The 17,833-nt window shown below is 45.5% G+C and overlaps 5 protein-coding genes across 5 annotated transcripts; all 5 read left to right on the top strand.

Annotated features, from left to right (window-relative positions):
- Positions 1-429: 429 nt before the first annotated feature.
- SARC_06011 (hypothetical protein) lies at positions 430-1,374 on the top strand (the record flags this gene model as incomplete). The annotated part of the gene is made up of 1 exon (XM_014300108.1): positions 430-1,374. One exon carries the CDS (start codon positions 430-432, stop codon positions 1,372-1,374), a length of 945 nt encoding a protein of 314 aa, XP_014155583.1.
- A 125-nt stretch (positions 1,375-1,499) lies between these two features.
- On the top strand, positions 1,500-1,814 carry SARC_06010 (hypothetical protein; the record flags this gene model as incomplete). Its single annotated transcript, XM_014300107.1, has 1 exon — positions 1,500-1,814. One exon carries the CDS (start codon positions 1,500-1,502, stop codon positions 1,812-1,814), a length of 315 nt encoding a protein of 104 aa, XP_014155582.1.
- A 185-nt stretch (positions 1,815-1,999) lies between these two features.
- SARC_06009 (hypothetical protein) lies at positions 2,000-2,956 on the top strand (the record flags this gene model as incomplete). The annotated part of the gene is made up of 2 exons (XM_014300106.1): positions 2,000-2,804; positions 2,847-2,956. The coding sequence occupies 2 exons, from the start codon at positions 2,000-2,002 to the stop codon at positions 2,954-2,956; spliced, it is 915 nt and encodes a 304-aa protein (XP_014155581.1).
- A 2,669-nt stretch (positions 2,957-5,625) lies between these two features.
- SARC_06008 (hypothetical protein) lies at positions 5,626-8,280 on the top strand. Its single transcript, XM_014300105.1, has 2 exons — positions 5,626-6,483; positions 6,613-8,280. The coding sequence occupies exons 1-2, from the start codon at positions 5,749-5,751 to the stop codon at positions 7,867-7,869; spliced, it is 1,992 nt and encodes a 663-aa protein (XP_014155580.1). The 5' UTR covers positions 5,626-5,748; the 3' UTR covers positions 7,870-8,280.
- A 488-nt stretch (positions 8,281-8,768) lies between these two features.
- SARC_06007 (hypothetical protein) lies at positions 8,769-16,556 on the top strand. Its single transcript, XM_014300104.1, has 11 exons — positions 8,769-8,865; positions 9,542-9,663; positions 10,039-10,089; positions 10,753-10,838; positions 11,543-11,683; positions 12,738-12,913; positions 13,265-13,483; positions 14,368-14,459; positions 14,784-14,957; positions 15,129-15,275; positions 15,539-16,556. The coding sequence occupies exons 1-11, from the start codon at positions 8,823-8,825 to the stop codon at positions 15,716-15,718; spliced, it is 1,431 nt and encodes a 476-aa protein (XP_014155579.1). The 5' UTR covers positions 8,769-8,822; the 3' UTR covers positions 15,719-16,556.
- Positions 16,557-17,833: the final 1,277 nt, after the last annotated feature.

Genomic DNA, 17,833 nt, shown 5'->3' with positions numbered 1-17,833 from the left:
GTTCAGTTCCCCCGTATTTCTACATATATAGAGTTTGACAACATTGAAAATTCAGATGAAGACATCTCTGACCAAGTCGATTACACCCGAAAACTGGGCGAGGTCACCGTTGCAACGGGACTCGGGCCGTTGTTCAAGAACGCCGCCGACCTGATTCGCAAGGACAAGACCGTGCAGGACAATTATGTTGGTTTCATATGCGAAGAGTCTATCCAGTGGGGGGACACACAGGTGTTCCACGAGGTCGCCGCGGGGCAGAAGCCCATTTGGATCTTTGAGTATGATGACGTGTCCGATTCTGATTTGTCAAAGAACAAGTCGCTGGCAACCGAGATCTGGCTTGACACTAACAGCGGCTGGAAAAAGCTCGCATAACTCGTCCGGGGGACCCTATTTTTTTTTCCTAAACCCTAAAATAAACCCTAAATAATGGATGCGACATCGCTTATTCTACTCTCATTGTTCCTTCTCATAATCATTGTCGGAGTGGTGGTGGCCGTAGTTGTGTATGCTAAAAGCACACCCGACGTTCCTGTGCAGAGTCTAGGCAACACGTCGACGACATCTAGTACTGGCAATACGAGTGTGCAGACGCAAAACCAATCAACGGGGACTGCTGGAAGCGATGGCGAAGGCGGTGGTGACGATGACTCTGGGATTGATGGCGAAGGCGGTGGTGACGATGGCGCGGGGGGCAATGGCAGTATCGTGGGGATCGATCCGTCTGTGAAGCTGTGCACGAGCAGTGGCACGAAAAACATTAGCGATACAATCATTGTAGAGAGTGGTGAGACGTACGACGGGAAATGCCAGACCATTGTGCCCAGCGGCGCTATGGGTGACGGCAGCCAGGCCGAGGATCAGAAACCATACTTTAAGCTCTATCCCGGCGGCACCATCAAGAACGTCATATTGTCCGCAAACGGGCTCGATGGCATCTGGTTTGTGAGCAAGAGTACGTCAAAGAGCGATACGTGGACCCTCAACAATGTCACCTGGACAGACGTGGGCGAGGACGCGTGCTCGTTCCGCGAGGAGGCCAGGGACGGGACGCTGAACCTCGTCAACTGCTCAATGTCAAAGGCAAAGGACAAAAGCATCCAGGCCGGCAACTCGTTCGTGGGCACTATCAACCTCGTCAACACGCACATGTTTGACAATTACCAGACATTCAGAGTCGGAGTGGAGCCACAGACGTACCGCGCCACGAACTGTGAGCTGAAAGGCACCAACCTCATTTACGGGGGCGCGTACCAGGGGCCGTGCAACGGTGTGGCCAAGTTTGAGTTTACAAGCTGCAAACTGGGCGGTGGCATCCACAAGCTCTGCGATCCCGCGAAGCAGGTCAAATACACAAACTGTGAGGGTCCCTAAAAGAAAAAATAAGAAACGTGTGTGCGTTGGCTGAGTCTGATTTGTCTTTGGACGAAAATAATGAAAATGCCGATAATCACGTTTTTAACAGTAGAGATCAGGCTGCCCAATCGGTTTCTGTTGGCATGCAATCGGGGTATAAAAATCAGGCTACCCGATCGGTTGCCGTGGGATACAATGCCGGACACACTACGCAAGGTGAAAATAGTGTTGCGATTGGCTATGGTGCGGGCATGATCACACAGAGTAAAATGGCAATTGGCATTGGTAACAATGCAGGACAGACTGAACAGTGTGAATACGCTATAGGTATCGGGAATCTCACGGGAAATACCCAGCAGGGGCGACAGGCTATAGCAGTCGGATTTGCGGCTGAAGCAGAACCAGGCTCTGGTGAAACAGGTGGCTGCACACGAGAGTATTATTGGTACACTGATTGAACGTATAAGTGTGCTCGAGTCGTAAAAAAAAACATCATCATTCACGCCTGACATATGGGGGTGGTTTCAATAACGAAAAAAAAAATGGGGGTATAAAATGCAACGAATAGTCCAAGGTTTGATTCACAATCTCCCCCACAACAACAACAAGCAACCAAACAACAACAACAACAACAACAACAACAATGCAGGGGATACTTGAATCGCACTTTACTTGTGTCATCTGTACCACAGTAACGCTAGGTATCAAACAGTCTTCTTGCTGTGGAACGTCACTGTGCGCCAGCTGTGTGACCAAGACCAAGGGCGACTCATGTTGCACGTGTCGCAATAGAACGTTTGTCATGTTCAAGAACCGCGCTATACACGAGGTGCTCGAAACTTGTCGTCGGACGTGCGCAGAGTGCGAGGTTGAGCTCAACATTATTGCGTTCAAACGCCACCTGTGCCCAGCCCAAGTTACCCAGCTGCCGACTATAAAGCTGGCCGCCGATTACGAGTCCCTGCTGCGCGGTGCATCATACAAGTGTACGTTAACCAAGCCCCGTGGGTCTCTTGATGGCGAGCAGATCCTTATCGGACAGGTGTCTGCCACGGTACACTCTACGTGTGACAGCGATGGGGTGGCGATAGTGTATATACCGGAGAGCGAGAAGTATGCGAAACTATCCTTACACGCGGCCAATCATCTCGTGGTCGATCGCCAGGAAGCCGAGAAAAAGGCTTGTGAGAACGCGCGACGGGCCGCGGCCGCGGAGTTGGAGTTCATGTTTGGTCCCTTGGATGATGATCGAGAGTTTGCATTTGACAGCAGCGATGTAGATGAGTCGGACATCGAGGTGATAGGCTCCAGCGATCTTTCAATGTTACCTGCTATTTGGAGCGCAATGACTGTTGCCACCATGAGTCCGGAAGAGAGACAAATGTACAATCGTGTCCTGACCGATGATGCGCTGGCAGCGGTACTTCCCAGACGCAGCCGCCGCATAGGTGTGAGATGGAAGTTGGTTGCAATTCATCGATGTCATTTAGATCGCCGACACTATATTGCACCGTTCCACGCTGACCGTTTGCATGTACGCGTGCTGTCGTCGCGCAATGTCAAGACACGACGTCAGTTGGTCCCTCAAGACTTTTTGTAAAAATTTATCTAAAAATAAATAAATAAACGACAGTGTACAAAAAAAATCAGTGAAAAAAGAAGGTACTTTTGGAATTGGTAAAAAAAGAAGGCGATTTTCGGTTTGGTGAATTATTATGGTAAATTTGCCAAAAAAAAAACAGTGTATTTTGAGGTCACATTAGTACACACAACATTTATAGACTATTTTGGGACACATAAAAGCGTCAGCAAGTCAAAACGCATGTTGAGGCTACCTTCTTTTGACTAAGGAAAATATTAAAAGTAGTCAAATTGGTATATCATTTTTTTATGTATGTAAATTGTATAGAAATTTAGTGGTCAAAATTATATTTATTGGCCAACAAATTCTGACAGCGTGATTAGGTGATCGTCAAAACAGCGATACAACGGGGAATATATTACAGATCATTACATTATATATATTTTCATTCACATACTCATCACTCATAGTATCAATCAATTATCATGCCACCAGAGTGTGGTGTTTTAAAGTGTAAAGGCAGAACCCATCTAGTGAGATTCCCGACAAATACTATATGCGTTTATTTTATTATTCTTTGTTTCTAAATTTACATAGTTTCATCGATAGGTTCATTGATGTCGGGATGTTGCATTTTGATGTAGAGCATCATTTCTGACGATGTAGAAATACAGCCTCCGGTCAGTCTAAAATATCAAGATCAATTGAGATAATACATTGGTTTTTATTTGTATTTTAAATAATTTAATACAAGCTCTTTTTCCAATATTTCCAAAGTGTTCTAAATTCACTTTGATGGCTCCAATAGCCTGAGTATTTGGTATGACTCATTTACTTGGACCTATTTGAGACATTAGTAGATGTAGGATATTATAAACTAAATTTTATATTCTCCGAACTACTACTTATAGATTTTGGTCCTCCCGCCAATCTCCAAAATCCAATAAGTCTTTTTCTTTTTTTAACTTTTCTTCAGATGGAACATTATTTATATCAGCTCATGTATTAACGTGACTTACGTTATTATGTCTATCTACAAATTAGGCATGTGGTCATGAACACTTAGTACTTCTAGTGAAAATTATTCAATAAAGAACAGCTAGAGGTACGCCCTGTGTGATCGAGGATATTTAGGCTCTTAACAAGAGGCAGTCCCGATCATTCTTACACAAGCTACCACTACTAAATCCTAACTGACTAAATTGTATTTTAGTTTAATATAGTTTGAAACCTAGTAATTTCCATCGAAGTTTACAACGACAGAAACGATTGTACCTTGATTAATCCAACTTATCACTGCCACTTTTTTTTGTCATTGTCGTCGTAAGCGGATACATAGAGCATTATACATGCTGCATCTCAAATCTGTAGACGTTCATTTATATCCGTAAAGGAGTCTCGCGGCACAGATCTTACTGAGCACAGCTTTGAAGTCGTGGTCTGTTAAAGTTGTATTTTAGTATGTATTTAATTATTTATTCGTAGTGGTAAAATCTTCATCATACGTGTAGTTGTGTACACAAGCGCCAAATAATATCTTTTTTAAGAAATATGAATGTTATCTCACTTAATATGTCGTTCATTATTAAGAAATTATCTTGAAACAAAATTGGCTTAATTAAGAAATAAGGAGTACGCATTATGGATTTATTATTAAGAACCACCGCTTTGACACGATCAATATCTTATTCTTAATTAATAATCATGTAACGAAATAAAAATGGGTTTAAGTTCTGGATTCTGCGGATTTTGGGTTAAGGATTAATAGAAATTGGGTTCAGATTCTTAATTTAGGAAAAAGAATCATGTGCTTTCCCAAAATGCAATAAGAAAACGTACAGATCGCTACATAATAATGTCATGGTAGCTCGGGATACAACCCCCAGAAGCCCCAGAAAGAAGAAACACCCACCATCCTACCCTGAGGAAGACAAGACCCCTGGAATCTAATTTTTAATTTTTAGAAAAACAAAAATATACTCTGCGGGCCAGTGGGAGATTCACGTCACCACTGGTACTGTTCGTCTCGCGCGTTCTCGCTGTATGGCCCGAAGGCACAGAGGCGAACTAAAGGACGACGAGGCTTTTCAGCAAAATCACGGACGTCGGACTTTTAAGATTGACAATATTGCTTTTGCTCAAAAATCGTATACATCAAAATAGCATTTGCAGAAAAATCTTCACTTCTCATTTTTAACTTTAAAACATCTGAAGTAGTTTTTGTCTGTTCTTTATTTCTAACTACTTCTTTCGTCATATGTTCACAGTTCAGCACGTTTTCTGAATGTCGACCTCATTTGAAAATAAACAATTGTATTTAAAGTTATATTTTTTTAAATATATGTTCTTAAAACATACCCAATCCTTTCGAGTTAGAAAATATACAAAATATAATGAGTAAATATTTTTTTAAATAGTATATAAATGGTAAAATAAATACATCCTCTGTTGAGTGTCGACTGTAGACTCTTTTTCTTTTTCTTTTTGAAAATATACAAATACAAACCGTCGTTCGGGAAAATTGTCAGAATTATGAGTCATCATTTTGGGCATAACCCGGCTTAAAAACCAAGCCTCTATAAATAAATTCGAGAACCTGTATTTTTCAAATTTTTCAGCCGTAACTCGTAAGTAAACGAATTTCACCTTTTATCTCTGAAATTCTTACAATAAATGTACCCCACTCCACGTATACACTAAAATGCGATACAAACTATTGGCTATATAAAGACCAGCTCCTTTTTTGAAACTGGTCAGATTATTTCGCCTGTGAGTTAAAATAAAGCGTCAATTAATAATACATACTAATCATGACGAGCATTAAGGTCATAAATGGCCAAAGTGACGTACGCCGTCTGAAAGTAGACAACTGGGCAGATGCAGCGAGCCAGATAAGGTCTCGTTTCGATGCACAGGATTTTACGGCAAAGTATGTCGACGAAGATGGAGATCACGTTACCATAAGCACAGAGGACGACTTTCAGGAGGCATTAGATGAGTCTAAGGGTACTTTGCGAGTGTTGCTCACGAACGTAGCTTCTGCTGCGCGCACGGATTCAGTCGACGCCGAGGGGGCACCTACCCCTGTCGAGGTTGTAGATTTTGACGATGTTGACGATACTGTTCTAGTTGAAGCAATAGAGGAGCTTATTGTCGAGCCTACTATCGAAGAACCCGAAGTCGTGCAGCCAGTGGTAGAGAGCGATGCTGAGGAGATGAGCGCACAACAGGCGACGGTGGAGGCTATGGAACCTGATGAGGAGTCAAAGAATGTGAGTGAGAAGGAGAAGGAGGCAAATGTAGCTGTTTCAGATGCAAACGAATCCACCGAGAGTAAGACGGAGTCTGTTGTGGATGAGGAAGAAGAACAGAGAGCACCAAAACCGCTTGATTTCCTAGAAAGTTTGTTTAGAGGAATGGAAGGCATGGGTCATAAAGATGGCGACAGAGTTGGGGATGATATTGCGAGCGTTGCCGAAAAATGGGCGCAGAACGCTATGCCTGGGATCATGGACAGTCTGGTTGGAAATCTAGCCAATATGCAGGTTCCTCAGGGGTCTGAGTCTTCGGGCGACAGAATTTCAGATGACATTGCGAGTGTTGCCGGAGCATGGGCGCAGAACGCAATGCCCGATATTATGGATAATATTGTTGGAAATCTAGCCAATATGCAGGTTCCTGAAGGATCTGGGTCTTCAGAGTCTTCCGAGTGCGATTGTCAGGGTTGCGAGTGCGAGGGTGAAAAGTGTGCTGAAACTTCTGAAGGTGCCGAAAATGGGGAACGTGTTCACTCCGGAATAACTTGCGACGTGTGCGACAAGACCGTTGTTGGCAACCGCTATAAGTGTCAGGATTGTGTCAACTTTGATCTGTGCGAGCCTTGCTTCCAGACTGAAAGTCATGACGAGTCTCACGCACTACTGATGCTTCGTCTACCTCGTTTGCGTCAACAGCGCAGTCGTCGAGGCCCATGGAATTACGGTCCACAGGAAGGACCTCGTCACCCTCGCCATCGCCACCATGGTAAGGGTCACCCACGCTATCGCCACCATGGTGACGGTCACCCACACCCCCCTCACCACGGTGACGGTCACCCACACCCCCCCCCTCACCACGGCGACGGTCACCCACACCCCCCTCCCCGTGGTCACCCTCGGCCCCCTCATCACGGCAAGGGTCATCCACACCCACCTCCCCCTCCCCCCCATTTCCAGCACTTCGGCCCTCGTCCCCCCCACATGATGCCAGGTGGACCACCAATTGCTCATATGTTCAGTAGCGGTCCTCACGTGTTTGACGGTCTTCCCAATATGTTTGGGGGAATGTTTGGTGGCGCAGACGTCCATTTCGGAGGCCCGGAGGTCCATTTCGGAGGACCTCAGAGTGGCCCATGCGGACGTCGTGGTGGTCGAGGCCCTCCTCCTCCACCACCTGCTCCCGGAATGGACCCTATCGCGTCCTTTATGAATGCCATGTTCTCTCAGCAAGGTCGCGGCAATAGCGGGTACGAAGCTATGGCTAAACCTAGCGGTAAGAAATGCGGCAAGCCGGAGAAGAAGGAGTGCCATAAGCAGAAAACTGCCGATGCTACTAGTGTGCCTGCGAAGTCTGCTGAGGTCGCTTCTGAGAAGAATGAATCTGTGGAGACCGAGTCTGTGCCTGAGAGAACTACGACAACTACTGCCTCCCCTAGACAAGAGGAGTGCATGGTAGTAGAATCGGTCGCAGAGGTAGAGGATGATGAATATGAAAATTCGTCCTCTGCTGATTGCGCTGGTGCAACTACCGCAAAGGGTAACGAGAAGAATCTGGATATTATGCACAAGTTGTATGATATGGGTTTCACCGACCGTTCTCTCAATGCTGCATACATTCGTATGTATGGTTCAGACATCAGCGAGATCGCCAATCGTTTGACAGAGCGCAAATAGGAATAGTGAAGGAGAGAAACCAGTGGTCAACGAATACGAGATTCGCAACGGGGCGTAATTCATTTTTGTTACGGACACGGGAGTTAATATATGAATAGCGAGCGCTAGAACAAACGCTCAAAGGAATGTCAGATCTTTGACTCAAAGCAGGGCTGGCTTAAGAAGAGAGACCAGTGGTCAACGAATACCGCGCATGCGTCGGATGAGGTTTCGGAACGGGACATATTACATTGTTGTTACGGACACGAATTTTATATATGAATAGCGAGCGCTAGTAGAACAATCGCTCAAACGAAGTCAGGCCAATGACTCAAAGCAGGACTGGCTTTGTCAGGTGGTTCTTTGTTAAAAAACAAAAAAAATAAAGGTACATGTATATAAATACTCGGGTGTATTGAGCACCAATTCGCATTTAAGTATTGTAGTTTGTAGAATTAGTAGTACTTGAAAAGATACTTGAAGAACAGCAGCAGTATATTCAGCATCGCTTTTACGTACAGCTTTCAAATAGAGATCAACGAGACAGGCAAAAGCATGGTTCTGTTTCGACACGATTGCAATCGCTTTTGTCAGCCTGCTTCGTTTCATCTGTGTACCTTTATCCTACTTATACTGCTGCTGTATGTTATATTTAGAGAGCTATGGTATATCATATAGCCCAAAATACAAAAATGCAGTTGTACATAACCTGAAAAAAGAACAAGAAGGCTGTCATGAAAAACAAAAACCCTCTTGAGTCTGAGGTCCAACCCGATGTCGCACACATCGTTTTAAAAGAAAATTTACTCTCAAAAGGCTAAAATGGGCTATGAAAATCGGACTATGTTGTTCGTGTTGAGAGACCCTCAAAAAGTGAAAAGTAAACAAAAGCTGTTGTAAGTAGCGATGAGAGTACAGTATCTAGTTCTAGAGGTCAAAGTTTGTTCGATACGTAAGTGGACAATCAGCGAGTGATGGTCGGCGACAATAAGGAGAGTGCAAAGCACCCGTCTGAGGGTAAGTATTGGTTGAACGACGCTCGCGCTTCAGGTTGTCTAACCCTAAAACATACTGTAGAATAGTGTCATATTTGACATTTCCATAGTTAGCGTTGCTCATGTACATAATTGTGTGGTACACACGTTAATACGGTACTGCTGGCATATCACGATCACCACTGTCTGATATTTCGAGGTGTTCATTGTCCCGTGAGTATTATCGAGCCATCGATAGAATGATCAGGCTTGCTGCTCCACGAGTACTTGCCTGTCCTACAGTTCACACACGAAATGCATTTGATCACTTCTTCTCATCGAACGGTCAGGCATGTTAACATCCCTCACCCCTTTATCTGGTTACAAACCTTAATTTGCGTATGTCGATGCACACCATGCGTGGGAATTAGAGCGGTGACACGCTTCTAATGTTTTTGATGGTGACTCTCTGACCTCATTTCTATAGTTAGCAAGAGTGACATGTGATCTTGTATACTCCTTATTACATATACCTTGTTACCATCAAAATACGGCTATAACATTCGATTAGCAAAATCGTTTCGTATAGAATGAATACATGCATTATTTCCATCAGGAAGCGCTTATATAGTTAGCTAGAACGGTTCTCGGTGATAAAGTGGGCTAGAGCGGTTCTAGCCAATCTTATGTACACCATTCATCTACGTCTTGTCTATTAGTGGGCTCGGCGGAGGCTAAACCAGGAATGTTGGGCGTGCATGATGCGGGAGGGTCGTGTAAAGAGGCATACAATCAGAGTATCGATCTGGAAGAGCCCCCCACAGCATTCTGGGAGAGGAAGGTAAGTGTGTGCTATTCACAATACTTGTTATGCAATCGCGAACATCCGCCTCAATCGAACTTACGTGGTGCGTGTGCGTGCTTACTAGAGACACGATAGTGAAGATGTGAAGTAGAATATCACGTATTCGGCGATCCCAGCTGGACTCAAACGATAGAAAAACCAAGGGACCAGTGAACCTGTGTCACCCTATACCCATGAGCCATGCTGTCTATCTATGAGCCATACAGTCTATATCGCTCCAGTTCATGGTTCAGTGTCGCGACAAATGTGTGGTGTCTGATTTATATCCCAAACTTTTAACGGCCCTATACCCTGCTCATTGTTCCTAGCATCACCTCACGATGATGGTTTTGACCCACTGTTGGTACACAGGTGCACGCGATGTTCCAGCTGATAGCCAAACGAGGACTGATGACCACTGACGTAAGTATGGGTGTGCTTGTGAGTGTGTCAATGGGCATCACTGACTGATTAACATGCCTATCGAAAGTGTAGTGACATTCGCTGAAAGCAATGACCTCGTTCCATCACGTGTATGGGGCCCGGTGCTTTATGCTCCAGCCATTTTAGTTGTTCCATTGATTCCTGCTGCGTCTGTTGTTGGCTACATTTGGGTGTAGTTATGAGTGACATGCCACTCAACTGTCACCTATTGAGTGATTCTGTATCGGCTTGTTCGCGTACCTACTGGTCAAATGTGTTGAATATTGTGGAAGAACCGTGTTCTATAAAGTCGTAATATTTTACCGCGTCGAGTTCGATACAATATAGCAGGCAGCAGCTATACTCAGTATTCTTGAGCCATCTTAACCAGACAGAGCTACTGTACACAGCCTGAGTGAGTGCAAACGTAGCTCATATATCTTGTGCGTCGGATGACTCTCCCAAACAGTCAACAGCCCACCTCATGTAACCAAGGCAACTGTACATACAGAATCACAGCGGAATGCACACACAAGTACATGAGCTTGCAGTAGACGTGCGTGTTCAAAGCATCTGAATACAACAACTGGCTACTCTCAACCCGTCTACACCTGAAGCTCTCTTCTAACACACACCTGACCTACCTACCTGGCCCTCTCTCAGGAACTTCGGGTGGGTGTAGAGTCGCTTGAAGATGAGGTGTATGCGGACGCCACGTACTACGAGAAGTGGGCCTCGTCTATTACACGGTATGCGTTCAACAAGCATACAGACGTCACCATCATCAATAAGCAGTTGCCTAGTACCACACCTTGAGTGAGTGTATGCAGGTATATAGTGCCAGTGGTTCATAAATACTGTGCAGGCATTATGTGCATACACGCATAGTTAGTTGTCTGTACATGTTTACAGAACTTATTCTGTACCTACAGCTGTATGCTCGACGATGCCGGAAACTGTTTCACGAGGGGTTCACCCAAATACATGTCCACTTGTACGGATAATTTTATTCGGTGTTTCACTAGGACTACTCGATCTGGCCGAATTAACAACCCACTATGTGTCCTACGGACGTGTGTCGTTGTGCTGCTAGCACTTTACTCTCGTGTCATGCGTAGTGTACACCAGAACAACTGCCCATGGTGTCATGGGGTTGACTATCTCGTGTACATATAATCCATCCTCCCTGCACGAGTGCTGACTACTCTTCATACCGTGACTTAGTGCATTTGGTTGACTGATCTGCATACACGGATCACGGCGATAGTACACGTGCACCCACTTCAATGTGAGTCGCCAGTGTGTGTGGGCCAACAGTGCGGCTGAGTTCGGTACGAGTTCACCATCGCTTTCGGCGCATCTTGCAGTTGAAGTGCTGTACTTTCTTCTAGCTGAGGTGCTACACTTTCGTTCATCTGAAGTTTTGCACTTGTATTGGCCATCTTCCCTTCAGCCAGTGCATTGACCGGCACATCTTCGCCGTCACTGATCTGTACCAGGCGATGGGCGTAGATACAAGCGTTACCTACATAGCTCCACGCTTTGCCGTCGGCGATACAGTGACTGTAAAGGCTGAGGACTTCTCCACGCACTGGTGAGTCCATCTGCACATGCCTGTCGTGATCACGGCGGTCTGAAACCCTAATGAATCTCACTTAGCAAGCAATCTTTAGAACACACTTTCGTGTGAGTGTGTTGTAGCATATGATACCCCTGTCTCTTACACTTGACCAGCGTGGTACAGTACTAATGAATCGCACTTAGCAAGCAATCGTTAGAACACGCTTTAGTGTGCGTGAACACACTTTCGTGTGAGTGTGTTGTAGCATATGATACCCCTATTTCTTACACGTGACCAGCGAGGCACCGTACTAATGAATCTCACTTAGCAAGCAATCTTTAGAACACACTTTCGTGTGAGTGTGTTGTAGCATATGATACCCCTGTCTCTTACACTTGACCAGCGTGGTACCGTACTAATGAATCGCACTTAGCAAGCAATCGTTAGAACACGCTTTAGTGTGAGTGAACACACTTTCGTGTGAGGGTGTTGTAGCATATGATACCCCTATCTCTTACACGTGACCAGCGTGATACCTTATTAATGAATCTCATTTAGCAAGCAATCTTTAGAACACACTTTCGTGTGTTTGTGTTGTAGCATATGATACCCCTATCTCTTACACGTGACCAGCGAGGCACCGTACAAGTGAATCTCACTTAGCAAGCAATCTTTAGAACACACTTTCGTGTGAGTGTGTTGTAGCATATGATATCCCTGTCTCTTACATGTGACCAGCGTGGTACCGTAGTAATGAATCTCACTTAGCAAGCAATCGTTGGAACACACTTTCGTGTGAGTGCGTTGTAGCATATGATGTGGCCTGTGCGCTGTTTTGGGGATGTCGGGTGTGTTTTATTAGACGCTCGTGTGATGCGCAAACTTACGTGTGAGATTACACGTGCGTGATTAATCTCGAGCGTGGTAATAGCCACAGCGTTCTCTCCCTGGCATATCCAATTGTATACATATACTTTATAGCGGCCCGCTCGCAAAAAAATACTATATCTTAGCTACTGAATGGATTAGAGACGTAGCAAGTAGTGATCTCATACCAGAATGGGTTCTTATTATACTGCCAATGCAGGAGAAAGCCTCATTTGCGCACACCCGGATACATCTTCGGTGCACGCGGTGAGGTTATCGAAGTCTTGGGCGAGTATGGCACACCCGAGCTGAAAGCGCTAGGCAGTGACTATACACTGACACAGACGCTGTATAAGGTTCGCTTCAACCAAGCACATATATGGAAGGCGTATGAGGGTATGTGCACGGGACTACGAGAGTGAATGTCTATGTGTACGTGTCTTCTCGTCAGAAAATGTGATGCTGTGACGGTACGCATCTGACAGGAGTGTATCTGTACGGCGGATGAGGCCATACACCTACCTACTATTGACAGCCCTTTGGTGTGTGGAAATGAACCTTCAGCAGTCGACGCAGGGCTGATAATGGGTAGTCCCATCATGATTTGTGTATTTATTATTACTACATATATATATATATATAGCTTTTGTAGTATCCCACGCACTCAGAACCTGCAATAGATCGACATTACTAAGTCACGGTACCTGCGCAGCTGGAACTAAATTCTTCACACTTCACTTCCTTTAGGCGGTGCGAATGATACGTTAGACGCAGACGTGTACGACATGTGGCTCAACGACGGCACTGCAGCGGACTCGCACGCCCACGTGGACTTGATGAAACACTCACACGCACACGCTCATGACGATAGTGAGGCGCATTCGCACTCACACGGAGATGGCGACGGGCACGCGCATGATCACGGAGACCATGTTCATGAGCAGAGGAGCGTAGTGGAGCAAACAGGTACGCCGACGGTACCAGATTGGGCGGGGGGGGGGGGGTGATTTACGGTGTCTTGGGTGTGTGTGTGGGGGGGTGATTTACGGTGTCTTGGGTGTGGGGGAGAGGGTATGATTTAAGATGTCATGGACTCAATGTATTTCCGGCTTGTCGTATTGGCGCGCTGTGGACCATGTTTTAACCAGTGTGCTCTTACTTTCATCATATTGTTCATGGCCTATTGTCATGGGAGCTATTTGTATGGGCGGGCCCACACCATGTGGCGTATTCCTTATGTGTAGCCATTCACGCAAATCATACGACCAGACATGTACGGTCAACCTGCAGTGCACATCAGCGTCATAAGAACAAGTATATTTACACGGAAGCACTTTAACGGCCTGTATATACAAAACATTCCATGTCACGTATACGTCGCTATTTAATTCTGTGCTCGGATGGTAAATGTACCAACTGCATCTCCTTCGCTACATCAACCTGTAATGCACATCAGCGTCATAAGAACAAGTATATGTACACGGAAGCACTTTAACGGCCTGTATATAAAAAACATTCCATGCCACGTATACGTCTCTATTTAATTCTGCGCTCGGATGGTAAATGTACCAAATGCATCTCCTTCGCTACATTAACCTGCAGTGCACATCAGCGTTATAAGAACAAGTATATGCACACTTGAATTCTCTGTTGGTCAGTATTCGCAAATTTCTCAGGCCAAAGAACACGCCTCTTGATAGTTATATATACTTTTATTTAAACTAGTCCATCATACATACCTCTAGATAGTTTTTTATACCTTCATTTAAACCAGCCCAATCTACACACCTCTAGATAGTTCTATATAACTTTATCTAAACCCTGATTCGCTTCGCTGTATGTCCCTTCAGCTGTAGACCGGGAGGGACCTTTGCCACCACTGGCACCACTAGCCGACACTCTCGAAAAAGTCTTCATTCAAAAGAATATCTTCACCGCTGAGGTGAGTCGGAACTATCGGTGCGATGGATCTAGAGCATTTAGTACACATCTGCAATGCACATCTGTTGAGCGTATCTATGCAAACGGTCGACTGGTACACACAGTATGACGAAGATACTTGGAAGGATTTGCATTCATAGTGGTTAAGGGGAAATACAGACGCTTTCCCTTTCGAGCTCTGGACTTATGTTAATTTAATGAACCACCGCTGAAGTACGAGCGTATTTCCTTCGTTTGATCCCTGTCACGTTCGCTGGAAATCTCTCTAGCTTGCCCAACAAGTTGATGCAACTCTAAACAACGACAAACCACACCAAACACTCAGGATTTGCGCAAAGAGATTGAGGTGATCGACGGATACGGCCAGGACTACGCAGGCGCACGTCTGGTGGTGCGTGCCTGGAAGGACGAGGCATTCAAGCAACGTCTACTGACCGACTCTAAAGCACCAATGGCTGAGGAGGGTATACCGAAGGAGGGAGAGGTCTTACCTGCAAGGGTGCGTTTGGGTCGTAAAGCTGAATGTGTGTGTTTGCAGTCGGTCTCACATTTTTCTAATGGGTATTAAGGCAAGTGTGTATTATTTCAATCTTGCCCCCCTCCCCCACACACATATAACATATATATATATATATATAAACTCATCTGGATTTCTACTACCCATTCTCAGGTGATTGTGGTGGCAAACACGCCTACCGCACACAATGTGGTGGTGTGCACACTCTGCTCATGCTATCCCATCGCATTGTTGGGTCTCAGTCCACCCTGGTACAAATCTCGATCTTATCGATCACGTATAGTTTTCGAACCCCGCAAGGTATGGCTTATGTACTGCTGTTTCATCGATTTTCAATTGTATATACATGTATCTGATATATATATATATATATATATATATACTATATATATATATATATATATATATATATATATATATGTGTGTGTGGGTGTGTTTAATTGTCGATATGTATGTGTATGGTCGTGCATTGTCGCCATTTTTGATTAATTACAACTCTGCCGTACCAGTCTCTCGCAAGCACTCTCACTACGTAGAATCCCTCCTGTCCCCTCACACAAAAGGTTTTGAAGGAATTTGGCACAGACATACCCAAGGACGTTGCCATCCGAGTGCACGACAGCACAGCCGATGTTCGGTACTTGGTGATTCCTGAGCGCCCCAGCGGCTCTGAGAACTGTACTGATGAGGAGTTACTGCGACTGGTGACCAGAGACAGCATGATAGGCGTGACCCGTTTGTAGGAAGGCTAGTGTGTCCCGTACGCGTGTGAGAATGTATGTATGAAGCGGTTGTAAGAAGGTTAGAGTGCACTGTATGTATGTGTGGGTGTGTATATGAAGCAAACACACGCAACAGGCGGATATGGGCCATACAGGCAGACTTGAACGTATAGTTGTAGCTGCGTGAGAGGAGAAGCACTCGTTTGTCTATGCATGGAAGACGGCGAGTTCAGGGCATGATCGACACTTACGTGTGCACGCCATCGTTGGTGAGATAATATGTAATCATGCGAAACGTATGCGCAGTAGACATAAAACATATTAGTCACCATGCTATCCAGAAACTCGTCTTTGTTCAGCTACATGTGCACAAGGTATTGTGGTAGTTTTTAAGGCGCGTACTTATGACGTGAATATGTTATGTAGCTAGTGGAAGCGTTGTTGTAAGCGCTGGCATAGCCCGCCCATTCACCATCACTCAGTTGTGAGAGTTTGGTGGTTGGCATTGTAGTTGATGACTTCGTGTGAGTAACATACTGAGTTGACACTTGAGTCATGACTCATGGCTCTATTGCGGGTGCCGCAGCGCACTCTTGTGCACCACACTATGCTTCAGGGCGTGTTCGAAGGATAGCCTACCACTATGGTCAAATTGTATAGCTAGTAGGGTTACCAGTGGTTAATAAGACACCTGTGTGCGTCAATACCAAACGTTGACAAAGCAGAGTCAAAATAAAAAACTTCTGGGTCCAAAACTGAGTTTGTACATAACCTGAACGTAGTTTTTAGGCCAAAGGCTATTCGTCACCTTTGTGGATGTCTAAATCGCACTATCAACAATAAAGTATGAGAACCTGGGGTATTCGGGTGTGTGTGCTATAGGTGCCTATTTATATTTCAAAGAATTTATGGTTGTACTAAAACCCAGGCCATCTAATTAATAAGTCAGTCACAGACAATCCATTCTACTTGCAGCGCAGCAGGCTTTAGCAATGTTGGGTTCGCAACCCGAAGTGTGTTTCACGATCACCTCAGCAACTTTCAAGTCAACCCCCTAAGTGTATCTGCTGCGTATATGGTTACAGGCTGTATGATACCCATATTTGGCACAGGCTGTATGATACCTATATGACACTACAATTCTCCCTCACAAATGACTTGTACCTTTCATTGGGTAGCCCATACCTCACTGCGTCACACTTGAGAACACTGGGGAAGTGCGCCTTGTCTGACGCGCGGACAGGACAAATGAAGATACGTTAGTTATAGCCAATCGGTTGATTCAAGGGAAGATGCTTTAATGACCAATCGATTGATTCAGGGGAAGATACTTCAACAGCCAATCGGTTGATCCAGAGTCTATTCCCACGTGCTACTTGGCTCTGGCCCCCTCCTGTACGTCGCGAGTGCTTGTTTGCCTGTCTGTGAGTCTGGTGGATAAGGTCTCCCAATCAAATCACCGACAACTTGTGTACCGAAGTGCGCCATCGGAGCTGAAAGTGGCGTTGGTAGGGCAATAGGTTCCGCTCTAACTGCACTATCACCTCGGCGTAAGTACCTTCACGAACGCTAGGAATGATAACCGCTGCCTACGGTATGTGCAGGGTTGGGGCAAAGCCAATAAATCATTAGCAGAGCGATCCAAGGTACCGATGAAGGTCAAGACACATCCATCTCTTCGGAGCATCGCATATGCCGATGTCGAGTGATGCCTTCGCACACGATGGCTTGCCGGAGATGAGGACTCTTGAGTTTGCATTCGACGTGCGCACATAGGCAAACCTCTGCGAATGGTCTGCTACTTCGCAGGATTCGTTGTGTACGGTTGAGTTTGTTTGGTATGCACAGTGCAGGAAACCGAGCCCTTGCGCCGAACCTTTGCCCTGGGCATCTCACTGTTTGCACGTGTGGCGCCTGGGGCAGTGGATAGGTCGTTTTAACTCTCATTGCGCAGGTGTGTTAGGGTCCAGGGTTTACGGTCTTGGGTGCATGTGTGAGGCGTGTAAACACTTGCACTGAACTATGAGTCATGTTTGCTCCGGTCGATATTCCACTGATTGCGCCTACGGATAACCTCCGCAGATCTTCCACTCCACCTCACTGTACGACGCCTAGAATCACTTGCGCAGGCACACA

The sequence above is a fragment of the Sphaeroforma arctica genome (genome assembly GCF_001186125.1).
Source record: "Sphaeroforma arctica JP610 unplaced genomic scaffold supercont1.412, whole genome shotgun sequence".
Taxonomy (NCBI): Eukaryota; class Ichthyosporea; order Ichthyophonida; genus Sphaeroforma; species Sphaeroforma arctica.
Note: the sequence above shows the minus strand (reverse complement) of the source record. Positions and strands in the feature narration are given on the sequence as shown.